This window comes from Ursus maritimus, unplaced genomic scaffold, assembly GCF_017311325.1.
Source record: "Ursus maritimus isolate PB19 unplaced genomic scaffold, ASM1731132v1 scaffold_27, whole genome shotgun sequence".
Taxonomy (NCBI): domain Eukaryota; kingdom Metazoa; phylum Chordata; class Mammalia; order Carnivora; family Ursidae; genus Ursus; species Ursus maritimus.
This window is the reverse complement of record NW_024425230.1, coordinates 38,699,042-38,718,837: the sequence shown is the minus strand read 5'-3', so window position 1 is coordinate 38,718,837 and position 19,796 is coordinate 38,699,042. Positions and strand designations below refer to the sequence as shown.

General features: G+C 45.9%; 1 protein-coding gene and 1 long non-coding RNA gene across 2 annotated transcripts in view; both read left to right on the top strand.

The window, feature by feature from the left end:
• Window positions 1-13,620, top strand: part of SNX1 (sorting nexin 1) — a 33,984-nt gene extending 20,364 nt beyond the window's left edge. Inside the window, exons 5-15 of the mRNA XM_040643130.1 lie at window positions 2,258-2,301; window positions 3,996-4,137; window positions 4,818-4,896; window positions 5,361-5,436; window positions 7,347-7,460; window positions 7,650-7,743; window positions 8,602-8,807; window positions 11,246-11,389; window positions 11,972-12,052; window positions 12,529-12,600; window positions 13,191-13,620. Of these exons, the coding sequence (XP_040499064.1) occupies window positions 2,258-2,301; window positions 3,996-4,137; window positions 4,818-4,896; window positions 5,361-5,436; window positions 7,347-7,460; window positions 7,650-7,743; window positions 8,602-8,807; window positions 11,246-11,389; window positions 11,972-12,052; window positions 12,529-12,600; window positions 13,191-13,241 (1,103 nt within the window). The 3' untranslated portion in view covers window positions 13,242-13,620. The remainder of the gene's footprint in view (window positions 1-2,257; window positions 2,302-3,995; window positions 4,138-4,817; window positions 4,897-5,360; window positions 5,437-7,346; window positions 7,461-7,649; window positions 7,744-8,601; window positions 8,808-11,245; window positions 11,390-11,971; window positions 12,053-12,528; window positions 12,601-13,190) is intronic.
• A 107-nt stretch (window positions 13,621-13,727) lies between these two features.
• On the top strand, window positions 13,728-15,966 carry LOC103679096. The gene is made up of 2 exons (XR_572845.2): window positions 13,728-15,462; window positions 15,729-15,966. It is a non-coding gene; the product is annotated as an uncharacterized LOC103679096 (long non-coding RNA).
• The last annotated feature ends 3,830 nt before the right edge of the window (window positions 15,967-19,796 follow it).

Below are 19,796 nucleotides of genomic sequence, written 5' to 3'. Positions count from 1 at the left end.
TAGTCAGTGGAGCATGCAACTCTTGATCTCAGGGTCATGAGTTTGAGCCCCATGTTCGGTATAGAGATTACTTAAAAAAAAAAAAAAAAAAGACCTGATCTTTATAACACCACCTTCTCTTTGTGTGGGCTGTTCAACACGTGCTTCTCATTCCTGTACACAATCTAAATAAGAATCCAGGGCACCTGGCTGACTCAGTAGAGCATGCAGCTTTTTTTTTTTTTTTTAATTTATTTATTTGACAGAGAAAGAGACAGCCAGGGAGAGAGGGAACACAAGCAGGGGGAGGGGGAGAGGAAGAAGCAGGCCTCCAGCAGAGGAGCCTGATGTGGGGCTCGATCCCAGAACACCGCGATCACGCCCTGAGCCGAAGGCAGACGCTTAACGACTGCACCACCCAGGCGCCCCGAGCATGCAGCTCTTGATCTTGGGGTCATTAGAGCCCCACATTGGGTGTTGAGATTACTTAAAAATAAAACCTTAAAAACATTAATTAATTGGGGCGCCTGGGTGGTGCAGTTGGTTAAGTGGGCACCTCTTGGTTTCAGCTCAGGTGTGATCTCAGGGTCGTGAGATCGAGCCTGGCATCGCACTGACACGGAGTCTGCTTCAGGTTCACTCTCCCTCTGCCCCTCCCACTCATGCGTGTGCGCTTGCTCTCTCTCTCTCGCTGAAATAAGTAAAGAAATCTTTTTAAAAAATTAATTAGGATTTAATTAGAATCCCATTCCTACCAGGATGTGCTTTTTAGAGCCTTGGTAATTTGTGTATGCCATCTTCAACTTTCTGAAATTATTTAAGAAATTAACAAATTTAAAACTGCTGTATTAGTAGCCCATTTCCATATTTTGTGAACTCTGTATACGTGCAGGTATGTTTTTTCTACTCTTGCCTTAGTAAAAGCAGCTGATAACGCTGGCAAATGGAAGATTGTGCTTTGTTCTTAGGTTTTATGTATGTTTGCACTTAGGCTTTCCTTAATTGTAGGCACTAAATTATGGGATAGACCTTTTGGAAATTTGACTATGACCTGTGAATGAATTTTTGAATACTTCCTCTATTAAGTAAATTTAGATTTTTTTTTTCATTTTACAGTGATAAACATTGTCAGTAGTGTTAGGCAATGTAGCGTAAGTGGTTTAGAAGAGAACTAACAGAGGTAATTGATACGTGTAATTTCTAAGGTTTAGCACACCCTTTTGGTAGGATTAGAGAGGTAGATTAGAGAAGACAAGCCCTCTTCCTGTATAATTTCCCAACTTGTCTGTGTACTTTATAAAAGCAGGCATTCCTAGCCATATCATTGAAACCAAGTTGCAGTGTTGGACCCTTCTGATCTGGTACTGTTCCTTCTTCCCTGGGCCCTCTCCCAGGACCAGTTCAGAAGCTTAAGCAGCTAGTAATTGTTGACCTAGGTTTTCCTGTTTAGTGTGGGGAAAGAATCGAGGGGTTGGGAAGAAGGGAACAGAACCAACCCAGAACACCAGATTCTAGCACTGGAGCTTTGTCTGAGTCCAGTGTGTCTTTTCACTGCTCAGGGAGTCAATGGCGCCTTTATGTCCCTAAGTGGTCTAGGTCAGGACACTACCACAGAGAAAAACAGTTGCTTGAATCCCAAATTATTTAACAGTCAAAGGCTTTTTCAGAAAAGTAATTCCTCCAGGAAAGAGATTTGTGTGACATCAGGCAGCCAGAGCGTCTTCCTGCCAGGCCCTTTGCTCTGGGTGAACATGCTAGATGAGAGAGGTCAGTGTCCCCCGGCACCAGTGGAGGGGTCTGTGACAGTGTTTCTGAAAGAGCAAACCGAGCCCAGAGCTAGCTTAGGGTAGAACTGCTTGTTTCCTTTTACATCAGTTGCTTCCTTCTCTTCCTCCTGCTTTATACAGCAAGGGAATTGTTTGGTTTTAGACAGATGTGTATAACCAGCCCAAATATTGGCATGGTAACAACCGATGGATTGTCAGTATCCAGTGCTGCTTTGTGGAGGGTATAAATGGAGCCTGGCCTTGGAACAGGGGGCTGACTCTCTTATCTGTCTCAACCCAGGGCCCTGCCAGCATCTGTGGGGACATGATATGTGACACAGAGACCCTAAGGCAGAGTAGGAGATTGTAGGATATATAAAGCTTGGAGATGAAACAAGTATCCCTTCTTATACAGGGCTCCTGTGGCTTATGATTCCTGGTTAAATGTGAGCACGATCAGCACTGCTTTGGTTTACAGAGTAATCCTCTTGTGCTTTCTTGTTCTCCCACAGGGGATGGTATGAATGCCTATGTAGCCTACAAAGTCACAACGCAGGTGAGTCCAAGTGAACCTCCTGGTGACCAGCTTAATAGACTTGGGTGTTTATACAAAGAAGGTCATCATTCAGATTATTTCTGGGTATTTCTTTAGTTTCTTTGCAACATCCTCCTTCAAGTTTACTCAAGATGGAGCAAGCCTGCATCCCTTTGGTAATCTCATCTGAGCCTTTCCACTTTTCTTCCAGAGAGCTAACACTTCAGTGTGAGACTTTGTAAGTTGTATTAAGACATGTGGTATATCTGATATATTCCCATCCCTCTTAGGACTTTGTGGCTTAGAACTAGTTTGGTGGATTGCCCCAAACTATATCACCTGTTTAAAAATCATCAGTTCTTATGAGGTTTCCTGTGTGGAGCTTCTTTTAATACTACCCCTCGGGTCTGGTCTTCCTTTTTCATGTAACATTAATGCATACAAACCTTACACAATGTTGTATGCAGGTTATGAAGCATAAAAAGTGAAGCCCCGAGCCTACCACCAGTCTTAAGATGAGTACCCTTGAGTCCACCTGCGTGTTTCTCCCTGTCCTATCCCTCGCCTCACACCTTAAGGGCAACCACTCTCCTGAGTCTCTCATTTCCTTTATAAAGAGTCTTCACATATGTATCTCTAAACAGTATACTGTTTTGGTTTGTTCTTAAGTTTCGTAAAAATGACATCGTGCTGAAAATAGTGCTTTCTTTCCTAGCATTGTTTCTCAGACCGTCCATGCTGTGTGTGGTTCTAGTTAGTGCATTGTGTGATGAGAGCATAACAGACTTCCCCGTTTCCTGTCGTGAATATTTGGCATGTTTCCAGTTTTTGTAATTGTGAACCGTGACCTTTCTTGCACGTCTCCTAGTAGACACGTAGAAGAGTTTCTCTAAGGTGTATAACCAGGAGTAGTTCCCCTGGCTCATAGATAGAGCAAATGTTGAGGAAAGGGAATACAAACTTTTGTTTTTGTTTTGGAATACAACTTTTTAAAAGTCTTTATACCAATTTATACCCCCATTGGCGTGTGTAAAAGTTCTCCTTGATATACTTCTTTGCCAACAGTTGGCAAAGACAACCTCCTTAAATTTTGCCTTCCTGCTGAGTATTAAATGATCTGTCATTATGATGTAGGCGTAGTCTTTTTTATCACAAGTCTCCTTTATATTGTCTCACTACTACTTGTTGGCCTGCCACCTGTGAGTTCTAGATTCCATGACACTTTAGAGGTTAAAGTGTCAACAGTGTGGACATTTCACCTGATTCTCCGCCTTTAGTCTGTCTTTAGTTTTGCTGCTTTAATTCGGGCAGTGAATACCCTTAATAAAGCAGTGCAAGATAAATGGGTTATAGGTGACCATAGATTTCCACTTTAAACTAGACTTCAACATCTGTTTCCTTTTAGAGCAAGGGTTCTTAACCTGGAAGTGCAACTGGATTTGAATTTAATTCATTGCCTTTATAATCCTATATATTTTATGTTACTCGTTTAAAATCATTATTCTGAGAAGGGCTCTGTAGACTCCCAGACAACCAGAGGGGACTGAAGTTCAAAAAATTTAAGAATCTCAATCTTGGAGAAAGTTATTTGCCAGGTGGTTAAAGGACAGGGATCTGGGAAGTAGATTCCTTTCACATCAGCCAGATGACTTTAAAGATACTTACTCATCTTCTATTTGAAATGAAACTGCCTTGTGTTTTTTTTTGTCCTCAAGACGAGCTTACCAATGTTCAGGAGTAAACAGTTTGCAGTGAAAAGAAGATTTAGTGACTTTCTGGGTCTTTATGAGAAGCTTTCAGAGAAACATTCTCAGAATGGCTTTATTGTCCCTCCTCCACCCGAGAAAAGCCTGATAGGTAAGCTGTGTGGTCTTTATTCTGCTTGGATTTTTTTCCTTTGCATTCTTTCTGCAATATACTTTCTAATTAGTATATGAGACTACTATTAACAGTGTGGAATCTTATGGTTAGGGAAGAGATATTTCCAATGTTTTCCTATAATTTACACGAGGTCTAGAGTAATAGCATGTTTTCACAGTGTAGTCTTTCCTCAGGTGCAGTAGGAGGCTCTGCTTTGAGCTTTCACAGCTCTGTGTGTGTGTGGGGGGGGGTATGTTGTGTTCATGTTTGTATTGGTATCAGGAGTCTTAAATGATTTCTATTTCCTCCAGACTGAAATGTACTAGGTTGGGGGGGGGCTCTGAGGAACCTTCTCATTGGCCATCAATTGATGTTTGTTAGTCTATAATCAGAGTCCTATGGCCCCCTTTTAGAAAACATACAATGTTCTGCAAGTCCCAGGGTTTAGAACCTTCAGCACTTTGAGACTAGTTAAAATATGACTCTCATGTAAAGAACCTTTTGTTCGTGCCTCCTTATGACACGGAAGTGTTGAAGTGGCCTTTTGTTGTTTTTTGTAATGCTGTTCTCCTTGCCTTTCCTCTTGTGGGGTTTTTTTTTTTTTTTACATGTTTTTTATTTTTTTAATTCTTGATGATTTATTTAAAATTATTTTTACTTTTCAAATTCCATTCCAGGAATGACAAAAGTAAAAGTTGGGAAGGAAGATTCTTCTTCTGCAGAATTTCTTGAAAAACGGAGGGCCGCTCTAGAAAGGTAAGTGCCACGCAGCCATTTTCCTGATGACATAAGAACAGGTGAGAAGCTGAAACTGAGACTTACTCATGAAACATTCACTGAAAGTAGTAGAGGTGAGATTTGAGTGAATTAAAGATTCACACCTCTGTAAGCTCTTTAACCTTTCCTAAGTCTCTGACCTTCCCACCTTAGGAATAGACCATCTTCTTTTCTTTCCTCATCCTGAGTGACCAGACAAGGATATTCCCTTGACAGTCAAATATAAATAGCTCCGAGGCCTCTTTCTGAGCAGTTATTTTTCTTCCCTTTTTAGAAAAGTAAAGACCATGCATTTGAATGTACTTAAGAGCAGTCACACTTAAGGGCCTTATCTGAGGACATCTTTAAGTAATGAAAGATGTTGTACCCTTGCCTACACTGTATGACACCCAAAACCTTCTGAGGCCAGGTTGACTAGCCAGATAACTGCTTATACCTTGTAGGTACCTTCAGAGGATTGTGAATCATCCTACCATGTTACAGGACCCTGATGTCAGGGAGTTCTTGGAAAAAGAAGAGGTTAGTATTATTCAAACTGAATTTCATAATTTCTGTCTGCCTCTAGTGAAATGAAACTAGTACATTCAACAAACATTTGAGCCCTTTACATTTAGCTTAGTACGAGACTGTATCCTAATTTGTAAGCCCTCAAGAATGACAGGTATTTTTCAGCCTTTGAAATAAAAGAAATTCTGCCTGTAGTCAAAAGCAGCTGGTTTTAGAGGTCAGACTGCAGCCTGGTTTTATCTTAATGGAACAACACAACTATCTGTTTGACAAGTCCTTTTCATGTATTTCATAAGTTACTTGCGTGGCTCAAATTGAATGCTTATTTTGTGCCAAGAGCTGAGGGGCGTTGGTTCAAAACCAGTTACCACAGACCACAGAACTGCCATGTAGCAAAAGTGTTGATTCAAGTAGATAGTCTTTTTTTACAGGCTGTGCATAGGCTATTCATGATTGTGAAAAATTGGAGATGGCCCAATTGCTAACAATTGAAGAAGTAAGTGAAATATAGCAATACAACAAATACTTTATTCTTATCATGAGCAGAAAGTATACAAAAGTGTTTATATATGTTTATTGGAAATATGCATTTAAAGAATTACATGGGGTGCCTGGCTGGCTTAGTTGGTAGAGCACGTGACTCTTGATCTCAGGATCGTGAGTTCCAGCCCCACGTTGGGTGTAGAGCTTACCTAAAAAAAAGAATTTATGGAAAGTGAAACTTGAACAGCATGTATATAGAGCTATGGGAACATGTTAGTCATTAAGGATCAAAAGAAACACTGGAATAAAACAATGTTGTTCACCAAAAAAAAAAAAAAAACTAGCAGGAGGTAAGTGACAGGGTAGGACTATCGTTTTGTATTTGTTTTTTCAATTCGTTTTTACTTTTAAATTTTTATTTGCATACAGTATGCATTACTCTCATGAAGAAAACGGTACTAAGTATATGGGGTTTTTTCCCCCCAAAATGAAAATTTTTAATTACAATTTCTTTACTTAATGCAGAAATCTTTTCATTCCTCTGGGATTCCTGTATCTATTTTTCTTTTTTAGCCCCTCATCCCCACTTCATACCCCTAAAACAGGGTTTGTCTGCATCAGCACTTTTGACACTTTGGGCTGGATCATTCTTTGTTCCAGAGAGCTGCCCTGTGCCCTGGCCTCTATCCACTAGACACCGGTAGCACCCCTCCCCAGTTTGAACAACCAGAATTATCTCCAGCCATGGCCAGATATCCCCTAGGGGGCAAAATGGCCCCAAGTTGAAAATTACTGCCCTAACAGTCCTGACCACTAGAATCGTCGTTCTTCAGCCTGGCGTACTAGATTTACTGTAGATCCTTTAGCATCCCTTCCATACCTTAGGAGAGTGGTAAGACTGAACCAACCAAATTGTTTCTAAATGTTGGGCGTGCTTGGCTTAGCAAGATCATCCCTAAAAGTGACCTCAATCTGAATAAATAATGCTCCTGTCCTTAGACCTTCGTTCACTGAGGAAAATCCAGATGGAATCGCAGCACAGCTTCAGAGTTTCTCAAGGCCTATGTCCAGCTGCGTGCAGGGTACGCTAATCCAAAGGGTCCTTCAGCAAACGCATGTTTGATATCTAAGCAGTTCATGCTTAGGATGGCAGACAGTCTCAACGCGAGACCATCTGGCCGCAATCGTACTCTCATTTGTTTCTGCACACTATATCAGAAGCTGAAAATTTTGCTAATTCTGTTCAACATAGTCCTTTAATTTTTTTCTTTCTGTACATGCTGGTTATAGATGTGTCTAACTGCCTTTGAAAACAACAATCTACAGTTCATATAATTTGTTTGGCAAGTTTTGGGCATACCATCTGATGGATACTAATTCTTCTGAACCTAAAATAGGGGCAGCAGATAACATGCCATCCCGCCTTCTTGGTCTTGTAGCTGCCACGCGCCGTGGGTACCCAGACATTGAGTAGCGCTGGTCTCCTCAAGATGTTCAACAAAGCCACAGATGCCGTCAGTAAAATGACCATCAAGATGAATGAGTCAGACATTGTGAGTAGCCCTGTGCATCTCAGCTCCCCTGCTCCCTCAGTCTTACGGGTCAGAAGCCCTAAGGAATCCTGAATTTCTCAGAGACTTTTAAGATAATTCAGTCCGTTTTTTAAAAAACTGCTAAGAAAATGCTGTGCTGGATGCCTGTATGAGTCCCCTCCGTTAAAGATCTGGGCTTGTGTGTTTCAGTGGTTTGAGGAGAAGCTCCAGGAGGTGGAGTGTGAAGAGCAGCGCTTACGGAAACTGCATGCTGTCGTAGAAACGCTAGTCAACCATAGGAAAGGTAACAACCTTGGAAATGCACTTGGAGCTGGGGGGAATTGATGTCTCCAGTGAGCTGGAGGTGGGAAGGCATCCTGTTCCCAAGCCTGTCGGCCATTCAAATTGAAATTCTCAGCCCATCTAGTCCTTGATATTCTCATCAAAAAGGTATTCCCTGCACGTCCTACCTCAGCCACTGTGAACATTGTACTTTCTATCTGGGAAGGGTGCAGGGAAGCCATCCCACCTCCAGCCTCACCTGGAACATGGACTCAAGTTGGTATGATGTGAATTAGTGGCTTATATCCAAAGTGATGTCACACACTTTAGCTGCATGATCAAATGGGCAATATGTAAATTCACAGAAACCATGTATGTCTCCTAACCTTTGCCTAAGAGCTACTAAAATTTGCCAAGTTTGAATGCTTTCCTTCTCTGCATTAAACATGGTATAATCAGAAATCGGAACAGGCAGAAAACCGTTAGAATGAAGGCAATGTAAGGGTTGGCAAAATAGGCCTGGCCCATGGGCCACATCTGGCCCTCGGCCTATTGCTATGAGCTAAGAATAGTTTTTACATTTTTAAAGCAAAGAGTGACAAAAGAGAGAAAGTAAGACCATATGTGGTCCACAAAGCTTCAGTCATCTGGCCCTTCACAGAAAGCGTTTGTCCTGCTCTAGAACATGAAAGACTATGTAGTGTGCACATACATTCACTCTCTTTCATGCAGACAGACTACTAACAATGTAAGTGGCTGGGTTGCAGAGCCCCCCATGGTTCGATATGCAGAGGGCAGCTCTGCTAAGGCATGCCATGCAGTGCCAGCTGACTTGTCCCTTTTCCTTGTGAGATCAGAGGCCTCTGCTGTCTTCTTCCAGAGCTAGCGCTGAACACAGCCCAGTTTGCAAAGAGTCTAGCCATGCTTGGGAGCTCTGAGGACAACACAGCATTGTCACGGGCACTCTCCCAGCTGGCTGAGGTGGAAGAAAAAATTGAGCAGCTCCACCAGGAACAAGCCAACAATGACTTCTTCCTCCTTGCTGAGCTCCTGAGTGACTACATTCGTCTCCTGGCCATAGTCCGCGTAAGCTTTTGTTCCCTCTTTCCTCCCTCCCCTTCATTTAATCCGTCTTTCTTTTGCTTTTCCCCTTCCCAAGAAACTTCCATCCATTATAGCTAAAAATAGTGTATCTTTTTTTTTACTCTCGAGAAAGAAGTTATCTTGTGAACCAAAAAATCCGTTTAACTGTTAGCTAGTTATCACGAAGTCATTTTGAGGCCTACAGCCAGTTTTTAAAAGGCATTTGGAGAAAAGACTACTCTTGAAATTTCAAGTAGGCCCCTGCTTATTGTTGAAGCTGGACAGTGCTCCTTTCTTCAAACAAGGCTTATTACAGACCTGCTGTCTTGGCCCCCTGGAGCAGTGACTTCCTCAGTCCTTTGGTCTTTGCCTCCTTAACAGTAAGCAATGGCTTTGCCCTGGTAAGAGCTCTTGCTGGCTTCCACTTGTCCCTCTAATGTGGGCAGTCAGGTAACTACACGGAACCGGCTTGGCCTTGCATGGAGGAGTGTGGCCAGGGGGCTGAGAGAGCTTGTCACCAGAGCCCTTTGTGTGCTGTGCTGACCACACTGGTAACAACACTGCAGCCTGCCTCTCAGGTCAAGCACCTCATCTCTTCTGTCTGGTTTCCCATGACCTTTTAGAGCGGCCAAGGAAGCTTCACTGGGAGTGGTATTAGCTCTCGCATGGCCTCCCTGTGATAGAGGAAAGAGCCAAGAGGCATCCTGGCGTCTGCCTTTATAAGGCCTGAGTCTGCCCCTGAACCAGCTTGGGACCAGGATGAGCCTCTGAGTTGGAACAGAGCCACCCTCACACCCCATCTCCAGCATCTCCCCCACCAGGGAGCTCCTGTGTTGTCAAGAACAGATCTGCTCCCAGGGCTCTCATTTCCTCCATGGTAGAGTTGCTCAATATAGCCTGTGAGGTTGCTCATTGTCCTCTCCCTCAGCTGTTTGGTTTGCTGCTAACTCCAGACTGATAAGAAGCTGGAAAAATAACCTGCTTTGGAATTCGTAGAACTGGTCAGACTACGAAGACTGGATCATCACCTCAGGGAAGGGCCCTCTCTGGAGAAGTTTTCAGAGCGGGGCTTTGTTTGGAGTCTCAGGAGAGCATAGCTCTTGGATGTGACCCCTCCCCCCAGGCTGGGTGAGCCCCTGTGGACAGCGGTGAGAGAGGCCCAGCCTAGAGCTCCGTGCAGGGGCTGGGGCAGCATCCCTGCGTGCAGAACTGCGAGCTGGGCTTCTCTCAACACCTGTCACCTGTCATAATCATGAGCTGGCGGTGGGATTGAGGAGATGAGCAAATACTTCTTTTCTGCTTTTCCCTGAACCTGGAGCTGCACCGCTCTTAATCCAAGGGGTTAGGCTTGAGGCTTAACGTGGATACAAAGTTACCCTTTACCTGTCCTTTGACATTGAGCTGCTAGGAAATTTCAAGTGAGCACAACTGACAGTCAATGCTGGGAAAGGTGAATGTGGTGGTATTTTGCTCCCTAAAGTTCAAACTTTGGCAAAGGCCTGCACTAAGGAGACCTAGAAAACATCCAGGGAACTTCTGCAGCGAGGGAGAGCAAATGGAACAGGGCTGGAAGGCTGACCCCGGGTACAGATCTCTCATCCAGGCCACCTCTTGAAGCCAGTGGGGGTGGTGGATGGTGTGGTTAGGCCAACAGCTCTCTGGAAATGTGATCAAGGGGCTGGAATCAGGGCAAACCAGCAGGTGGGCCTTGGGGAGCTTCTTGTGAGCCTTGATAGCCTTCCACAGCTGAATGTATAGATAAGATGGAAGCCGTGTGTCCCGTGGTAGCTCCAGGTATTTATTTGAAGATGTGTTAAGCTAACTCTGTGTACTGTTTGGTGTTAACGGTTGCTTCCTTAGACTGGCCTTCCCTGGTGTATCTTCCAGGCTCAGCTAGGTCTCCAGCTCTGTTATGTTGTTATAGGTTCCCTGCATGTTTTCTCTGTACTCTGCATATGTGTAATTATTTATTGGTAATTATTAATATAATGTCAGCCTTTTCTGTTAGGTTATAAACTCCATTAAAAGCAGAACCACGTTTCTTTCCTCACTGTCGTCTTAGTTCTTGGCACATGGCAGGAGCTCAGGAAAAGTGTGTAGACCCGTGGACTACTCTGACGGAGGCAGCTCAGAAGCCACAGTACTGGGCATTGGCCTCAGGCCACCTGCTGTGCTCCGAGCCATCCAGCCTTGGGAGCAGCATGAAGTAGCATGGCACTGGCCTCCTGGAGGCTGGGAGAGGAGTCTTAGCCAAGCTTGTGCGTTTTGATGTGAAGCTTCCAGCTGGGCACTAACATGTGGCTGCAGAACCTGCCCTTGCTCGGTCCTTCTCTAGCACAGCTGCTGGGAGAGAGCCCCCCTGCCCCCACCCCGCCCTAGGCAGAGCCAGTGGAGCTCCTGAAGAGCTGGTTGTGCTCTTCCCCCACCCCCCACCGCCACAGGCTGCCTTCGACCAGCGCATGAAGACGTGGCAGCGCTGGCAGGACGCTCAGGCTACGCTGCAGAAGAAGCGGGAGGCGGAGGCTCGGCTGCTTTGGGCCAACAAGCCTGACAAACTGCAGCAGGCCAAGGACGAGATCTTTGAGGTGAGCCCCTGCCAAGGCAGACCTGTCGGGGTATTCGACTGGCTCCTGAATGAGCCCAGGTCCCATCCCACCCAGGTGCTCGAAACCCCACAGCAGGCCAGAGAGCTGTTTGAGTCTAAAGGACAGTGGCTGCTGGGGAAGCCTCGGAGGAGTCCAGGCTTGCCTTGAGGCCTGACACTTTTCCTCTTTTCCCATTCCACCCAGACTTGTCACATCAGAATCTCTGCAGGAGAGGTCCTGGGTGGGTCTTCAAAAAACTCCATGGTGATTCAGATAGGCCCCTCTGGTGAGAACTAAATTCAGTTCTCTGGAACTCCCAGCTCTGCTGGTGGGTTCCTAAACCAGAGGCTATGGAGTGCCAGAACTTTCTTAGAGATCAGGCCTGGCCTGGGGCACACAGTACCTCTTTTCCAGCCAGATGGCCTTACACACTGAATCCCATATGGTTTCTCCTCTTACCCAGAGGGACAAACAGACATAATGACCAATTCAGGTCTCATGTGTAGAATGGCTGTCCAGAGGTAAAGATTCAGTAATGGTACCATAATATTAAGTGATCCTTTCTTTCCCCTTTCTTCCCAGTGGGAGTCTCGGGTGACTCAGTATGAAAGGGACTTTGAAAGGATTTCAACCGTGGTCCGAAAAGAAGTGATACGGTTTGAGGTGAGATAGAACATCCTACCCCCAAGTGTGCTGTGCCTGGTTTAGTGGTAGTGTTGGTTTTGCTCACCGTCTGCTGAGTAGGGAGACAGATGGAAGTGCTGGTGACTTGGTAGTTGTTGTGAACAGGTGTGTGTGTGTGTGTGTGTGTGTGTGTACACGTGCATTTGTGTTCTGAGGCAGAATAGCTGTTCTGTGTTGCTGGACCAGAGCAGACACAAAACAAAGGTTGCAGCTGTCCTGTATCCGCTGGTCCCCTTTCCTGTCTCCTCTCTTCCTTCGTCCTCCAACGCCCGCCCACCGTGAAGAGAGCTTTGCAAGGCCTCGGCAGAAGCTGCTTGGCTGGAAGTTATAGCTATTCCAGCTGCTGGCTGTAGTTTCTGGGGCTGTGTTTGGCCTTGGTCAGCAATAAACATCACCCATCAAGAGGGGTGGGAGCAACTGTCTGGGTGATCACTCTAGAATCCTGTCTCCTATAGAAAGAGAAATCCAAGGACTTCAAAAACCACGTGATCAAGTACCTTGAGACACTGCTGTATTCACAGCAGCAGGTATGTAAGTTATGCAGGACCGTCCTGTGCGCCTGCGCCAGAGGCCGGCGGCCTACCTTGGGCTTTGGTAACAGGATGGGATGGGCCGGCCCTGTTGCTCTAACATGGAACATCTCATAGGGTCTTTTGCTAAGCAGGATTGCCCAAATCCTACAAGAATTTAGTTTTTAAGGACAGACCCCAACTCTCCCTATAACCTCGTGGTACCACCTAACCCTCTTAAGGCTGAGGCCTGAGTCTGTGTGGTGAACAGTGGGCCCCATTGTGAGGAGCTAACTGAGCTGGGCAAAGCTGTGGCCCCCTCAGGGGTACTTCGTCCAGGGCACAACCAGGACTCTCTTTGGCCATTTCCCTTGCACCTGATGCTTCCTCTCAGTCTTAGAGACAGGTAAGGGCAGTGTGGCTTGCTGGGCAATCTGCCCCAAGGTCTACTCAGCCTAGCCATTTCCTCAGCTTGGCCTCAGCTCCGGCCTCCCTTTAGGTGGCTAAGGGGTCTGGGGGAGTGCCGTGGCACTGTGCTTGCTCCCCTCCCAGACTCAGGCTCTGCCACTAGATGGGGGCACTTCCTTACTGTCCCCACTTCTTTGCAGCTGGCAAAGTACTGGGAAGCCTTCCTTCCTGAGGCAAAGGCCATCTCCTAATGGACCAAGGACATCAGCACCCACCTGCCTGACGCTGCCTTTTTATACACTGTCCCCCACCTCTGCTGGACCCCAGTGACGCATCCTGCCTAGCCTGGACTTTACCCCTCCTCCCGGCCCCCACGACCAACCTGTCCCCGTTCTAACCGTTATTTCATTTAGCTTCCATATATATTTTCTTACCTGAGAGAATAGTTTCTTGCTTTAAGCAAAAGACCTACACTAGGTGGTGGAGTTAGGGGATAGGGGTGGAGTATTGATATAAATATATAAATACAAATGTATATTTTTCAGGATGTGGTTAGGAACTGGGAATAACGTTTTCTGTTACTCCTGATGGTGCCATGAAAAGATTATGTAATAAAATATTTTAAAATCAGGTCACACGACTCAGAATGGTGGTGCTTTTTGCTTTAGGCCGGGGAGCAGTTGGGAAGCAGGTCCGGAATACTCCGAACCAAGGAGTTGCCCATGTAGAGTAAGTTTCTCTCCACAGGAGTTTACAAGCTTTTGGTGCCATGTCCCTATGGAACTAGGATTCCTTTTTTTTCTATCTACCTCAGCTCCCTGCTCTGAGGGTCTCTTAATCTGTTTAATTCTTATTCCTACTTTTTTAGGGAAGGAGTTATAAAGACATCTCTTACAGTAAGAGAGGCAAAATGAATTCTCCTGCAAAGGAGGCAGACTGTCTTTTATTCTTACTGTTTCCCTTAGCTGCCCAGGGCTCTCTGAGTCTTGGCCTCTGATAGCAGTCTTGTGTTCTGAACTTCTTTTTGCCACATCCTTAATGGACTGATTCATGTTAAAAGTGTAAAGGGGTGATAAGGACTTAACACTTAACCTCCACTGACAACAGAGCCAGCCACTCTGCCTCCAGATAAGGTCATGCAAGAGTTCCTAAACTTTTTGAGGTTCCAAGAAGCTTTACTGTCTGTGCCCAGGAGGTAGCATGCCAGCAAGAGGCCCCGAGTGCTGTGCACACAGGCCAAGGGCATTCAAAGGGGTGCCTGGCCTGGCCTGGCCAGGGAGGCTTGAGTCTCAATGCGCTGTTGCTGGGCTTCCCCTTAGCTGTGTCCACAGCTGCTTAAATTGGCTGCTCAGAGTGGATTGTGAGGCTGCTCTGTGGGGCAGGGTTGGCAGACTGCCTGCCGTGGAACCCGACCACTCCCGGGCCCCTCAGCTCCAGCCCCAGAGATGCCCCTTTCTGAGGGTGCTCCAGACCTGCTCTGTTAGTTCTCTTTGGTGGGTGGTTAAGGTTTGGGGAGGGGCAGCCTGAGGCAAGAGAATGCAGTCAACAACACTGATTTCCAGTACACCAGCCTGATGGGGGCAGGGATGTGGGGAGGGGGTGGGGGGTGCAGTGCTGGCAAGTATCTTTTTCAACAGGTTGATTTTTTTGGGAAAAAGTCAGTCTCTTCCTACCCCCCAGTATCCTCATTACCACCCTTGATTTTATCCTTCCAGTCTTTCTTACGTGTTTGCTTTTGCCTAATTGTACTAATATGCACAAAATATTTTGGATCCTGCTTTAATCATTCATAAAACTGTATGTTTTATAAGCATTTCTTCTATATTGTTATATATCTTCACAAATTTTATTTCTAAAGCTATGTAATTTTAAGGCTTCCACAGAGTGATTTGTACCATAATTCTGACTCATCCCTTGTTGTTGGATTCTTGGTTGTTTGGTAAATTTTAAATTTTAATAGAAGTTCAGTCTTACAGAAAAGTTACAGGATATCACAAAGAAATCCCATATATCCTTTACCCAAATTTACCAAGTCTTTACATCTTACCTTATTTGCTTTATGACTTATCTATATCTATATCTATCTATCTATCTATCTATCTATATTGTATTTTCTGAAGCATTTGAGAGTAAGTTGCAGACCTTGTGCTCCTTTACCCCAAAATCTTTAGTATGTATTTCCTTAAGAACAAGGACGCTCTCTCATAACTTTAAACCGTTAAGTACAGTTATCCAAATCAGGAAGTTGGACACTGAAATAATACTGTTCTATAACCCATGGTCCATATTTAAATTTTGTCAGTTGTCCCAGTAATGTCCTTTATAGCGATTCCCTTTTTTCTGGAGCAAGATCATGTGTTAACATTTAGTTGTAATATGATTACACGTGTCTCTCTCTCGATCCAGGAGAACTTCACAGCCTTTGGTTCATTGCTTTTCATTGCCTTGGCATTTCTGAAGAATACAGTCCAGGTATTTGTAGAATATTCCTCAATTTGAATTGGCCTCGTGGTTCCATATGGCTAGATTAGGGTTTTGCAGTCGGGCAGGGACTTCACAGAAGGGATGCATCCTCGGCGAATTTTAAGTTGGTGTAGGGTGTCATTTGGTACCGTTAAGCTGAAGTTAACGCTGATCACTCGGTTGCTATTTTCCCTTTTGTGATTAACAAGGAATTTCTAAGGAGATACTTTGAGATCACGTAAATATTTTGTTCCTCGTCCATTGTGCTTTTCCAGCTCCATAACCTGCATTTACTGGTTGTCACTCTACTAAAGAAAAGCATCCTTTCTCCCTACTTAATAATCGACGTGTTTATCAGGACGGACGGACGGATGCCTATTTTACTCAGAGCTCAAGCCACTGTTTTGATTTACTTTGATCCTCAAATCATCCCAGATTTCTGGGAGGGTCCTGTGTCCCCTTCGTTTTTGAACACTTTTGTTACTTTCTGGCATAATAAAATGTTTCAGGCTTCTCTTGTGTCTTCCTTGCCCCAGCCCTGGAATCGGCCATTTCTCCATGGAGTCTTGATATTTTTTTGTCGGAGGAGTATAGTTAGAAGCCAAGATCCGGCTGCTGACAGTGCTCGTTGCTCCTGCAGTGTCATTGCTTCTAGGCCTTTGGTGGCCAGAGCAAGAAAATAAGGAAGGATAAAATCTATAGCAACAGTGAGAGAAAGAGAGCGCATAAAAAATTAGATTTTAGAAGTCATGAACTCACACGGATACTTCCAGTCGAGCCCATTGGGTTTATCCTAGTCTCCCTTTTCCATATCTGTAAGTCTCTTCTCCAAAGAAACTTAATTTTAAAACTTTCTCCTTGCTTTGTTATGTTCCATCCAATGATGGTCTTGATGCAAGTTTATTTTTATTATTTCCTTGGGACAGACTCTCTGGTTTCAGAACTTGCTCCTCACCCTCCGGCATCTGAGGCTGACAAGGCCCGTGCATTTCCGTGCAGAGCTTGCAGACGTGGCCATTGCAAAGGCCAACAGCAGATTAAGAGTACTGAGCCCACAGGCCTGCACAGTCGTACAAAAGGACTCATTCTACCTGGGGCCTCAGGAAGAAGAAATCTGTAGAGAAGAGGGTGCTTGAATTGTGTCTTAAAGGTGAATGAAGACGTGTTCGCCCCTTCTGCTGGGGCCATTCTGCCTCCCTGCCTCCTGACAGTGGGGGGTAGGCACATCTAGGGAAATGCAAGTGGCTCAGTGTGGCCAGAGTGGAGTCAGTGGGCAGTCTGCAGGGAGGGATGAGCAGGAAGCAGATCACGCCACTTGATGCAACTTGTGAGGTACTTGGAACGTTATCCTGAAGTGTGGGCAGCTACTGAAGGGACTTAAGCAGGAAATAACATGGTCCTGTCAGAAGGTGTGAGACTGGAAGCAAGGAGAGCAGCCAGGCTCATCCCAGCCAGCCAGATCGCTGAGGAGCACAGGAGGAGTGGTCTTGGAGCTCCGGGGACAGGCTCGGGAGGTGGACATGGAACCACTCTCATCTGGTCACTGACGTGATGAGAGGCCTGAGGGAGGGTGGTAGCTAGCCTGACCTGCAGGTTTCTGGCTGCGATTTTGGGGTAGACAGTGAAGCCCTTCATGACACAGGTAACACGGGAGACCAAGTAGGTCTGGAACAGATGGGAGCGCAGCGGTGAGGACAGTAGGTGCTGACCATGTCCTGTAGTGTGAGAGGCTCCGCTGAATGGGAAGGGAGGCCCGTGCTGAGAGGTTGGAGAGAAACAGAGTGAAAGGAGCCTTTATTTAAACGTGGGTCAGACGTAGCATGTTAATAAAATTCGGAGGAGAGAAAGGGAATCACCGTCAGAGCCATGTCTGGGAGCAAATGCACAGAGCAGGGAGCCTCACTGCCAGGCAAGGAGGCGAGGAGGTGGGGAAGAAAGATACAGTGGGGCAGAGAGTAGAGGTCTCCTGCTTGATGTCTATAGCCTTCTCAAATAGGGATATTTTGTTTTCCTATTTTGAGTCAAGTGGTGTGGAGATAAGTCTACACTCCCCCCGTTTTTCCTTGCGTTATTTCCCCTAAGAATCTCTGGGCTCCAGAGTCTTGAGGATGAGGACTCTGAGCTGGAGGGACCCCAACATTCAATATGAATAGTCAGTGACAGAATAAATGAGAAGTAGGAATGATAGAAAGTGTCACACATAGATATTTGTAACTTTGAACTCTTTCCAGAAGACTTGCATTCTGGGGCATCTGGCTGGCTCAGTCGGTGGAGCATGCAACTCTTAATCTTGGGGTTGTGAGTTCAAGCCCCACATTGGGCATGGAGCCTACTTAAATTTTTTTAAAAATTAAAAAGACTTGCATCCTGAATCCATCTGTAGCTGGGAACCCTAAAGAGAATAAAGAATGCCTTTGCAGCTCAAAGTTTAAAAACAGGGAGATGATAATGAAATCTGCTAAGGGTGGGACTGGGAACTGGTTGAGGAGAGAGCATGGTGGTGGAATGAGTGTCCATTGCTGAGCATACTTGGGGCCCACATGGGAGTGGAAACCATGGATCGTGAGGGGCATCAGGCCCAAGGTGGTGGGATTTCCCCATGGCTAGCAGCCTGGGGAGACAGGAGGGAAGGGGATGATGATCCCTCCCGCAGCAAAGGAGCAGACCTTTGCTGCAATTTGCATGCGCTTAAACCGAACGCTGTATCTTTGGAGACGCTGGCTAAGATTTTGTGCTCTGCGCTTGGGGAGATTCGGGCCTGAGCCAAGCGTTAGAAATGGTAAGAGCCACTCATCGCTGTCTTCTGGCTGTGGGGATGGCGTGTACGTCATCTGCCAGTGTCCTAGAGCACCAGGTGGGTAGTCGATGATGGCGTTCTCTGCCAAACAGCTCTCTGAAGTGGTACGTCTCTGTAACTCCATGGTCCCCAGCAAAGATTTGGGCTCAAAATAGGTGCCAAATAGATAAATGCTGAATGATCTCCCGCTGCGGGTTCTACCACCTGGCATTCACAGCCTTCTGTGAGAGGCTGCGGCTCACCTTGCCTGCTTATGTCCTAGTGCTTCACCACAATGCCAGCACCTCACAGACACGGCCTCCCAACATGCTTTCCTTTCTCAGTTCTGTGCAGCCTAAGGAGCCTTTAGTAATGGCGGGCTTTGTACCTTTATTAACGCACCTGTCTCCGCTCCCTCCCTCTCTTCGGTCTCAGAACGACACCTGTCTGAGCGGGAGTGTACATAGGTAGAGATGGGGGGCACTGGCGAGTGCGTCAGAGCTCACAGACACGTCTAGATCCAAGTCCTGAAGATGACCATGTGAAGGTGCCCATCCCAGCTTTGTTTACAGTTGTGGGAATTGGAATCGATTCAGAGGCACAGCGGGACGGGGTTAAATGGACTGTGGTGCATAACACATTTGGACAGTGTCCAGTCATGGGGGATGAGCATGGCTATGCGGACCTGGAGAACATGTTGAAATGAGAAAGTCGGTCATAGAATTACAGGTCTAGTATGGTCTACATTCATACAAAATTACATACATATATAGGAAGGATGTCGATTGAACTGTTATCTGTGGTTCCCTAGAGGGATGGAATTTTGCCTTATTTAAAATTTTTATACCATTTTATGTTGCTTGGAATTTCTATGTATTATTTTTATATCATAAAAATTAGAGTGTTTTCATTATGGAAACACAACCCAGTGCATCCTTTGAGGCCTACTTTATAAGCACATTTTCCAGGAAGCTTTCCTTGATGCACTGTCCATTCCACCCCCAGACTGGAATGGTAGCCCTACCATCTTCGTAGCTCTTTGTCATCCTCTTAAACCTCTGGTCTTTCTCACTCTTGTGTGCATTGTTATCTCTGAGATGATCTCATTAGCCTCTGGGGCTCTGAACGCCTTAAGATCATGGACTGTGTTGTTCCTACCCGTCTTCATGCTCACCGGCAAAGGCAGCCTAAGGGGGCAATGGCTGCCATTCAGCTCTGGCGATTATTGTTTTATGAGCCTGTGGGCCCAGATCTTGGGGGCTTTGAAGAGATCCAGAAATCAGGCCTGATTTGGTTTGGTAGGCCTTCCTGCCGTTGACAGGGATGGTGCTTAAGGGGGTACCTGCAGGCTGGGAGGTGATCACCAGCTGCCCCACGCTTGCCCCACATAGGACTCCTCCCCTTTGTCCTTGTCTGTCGTGGAAATGCCCCTTTGGCTGTGATGACCAGACCTCGGGAGCAGAAGACACCCCTCATCCCCAAGGCTGCTCTGAGGGAGCCAGCTGCTTAGCCTCCGTCGGATGTACTTTGGGTCCAGGAAAACCACAGAAAACCACAGTCCAATCTG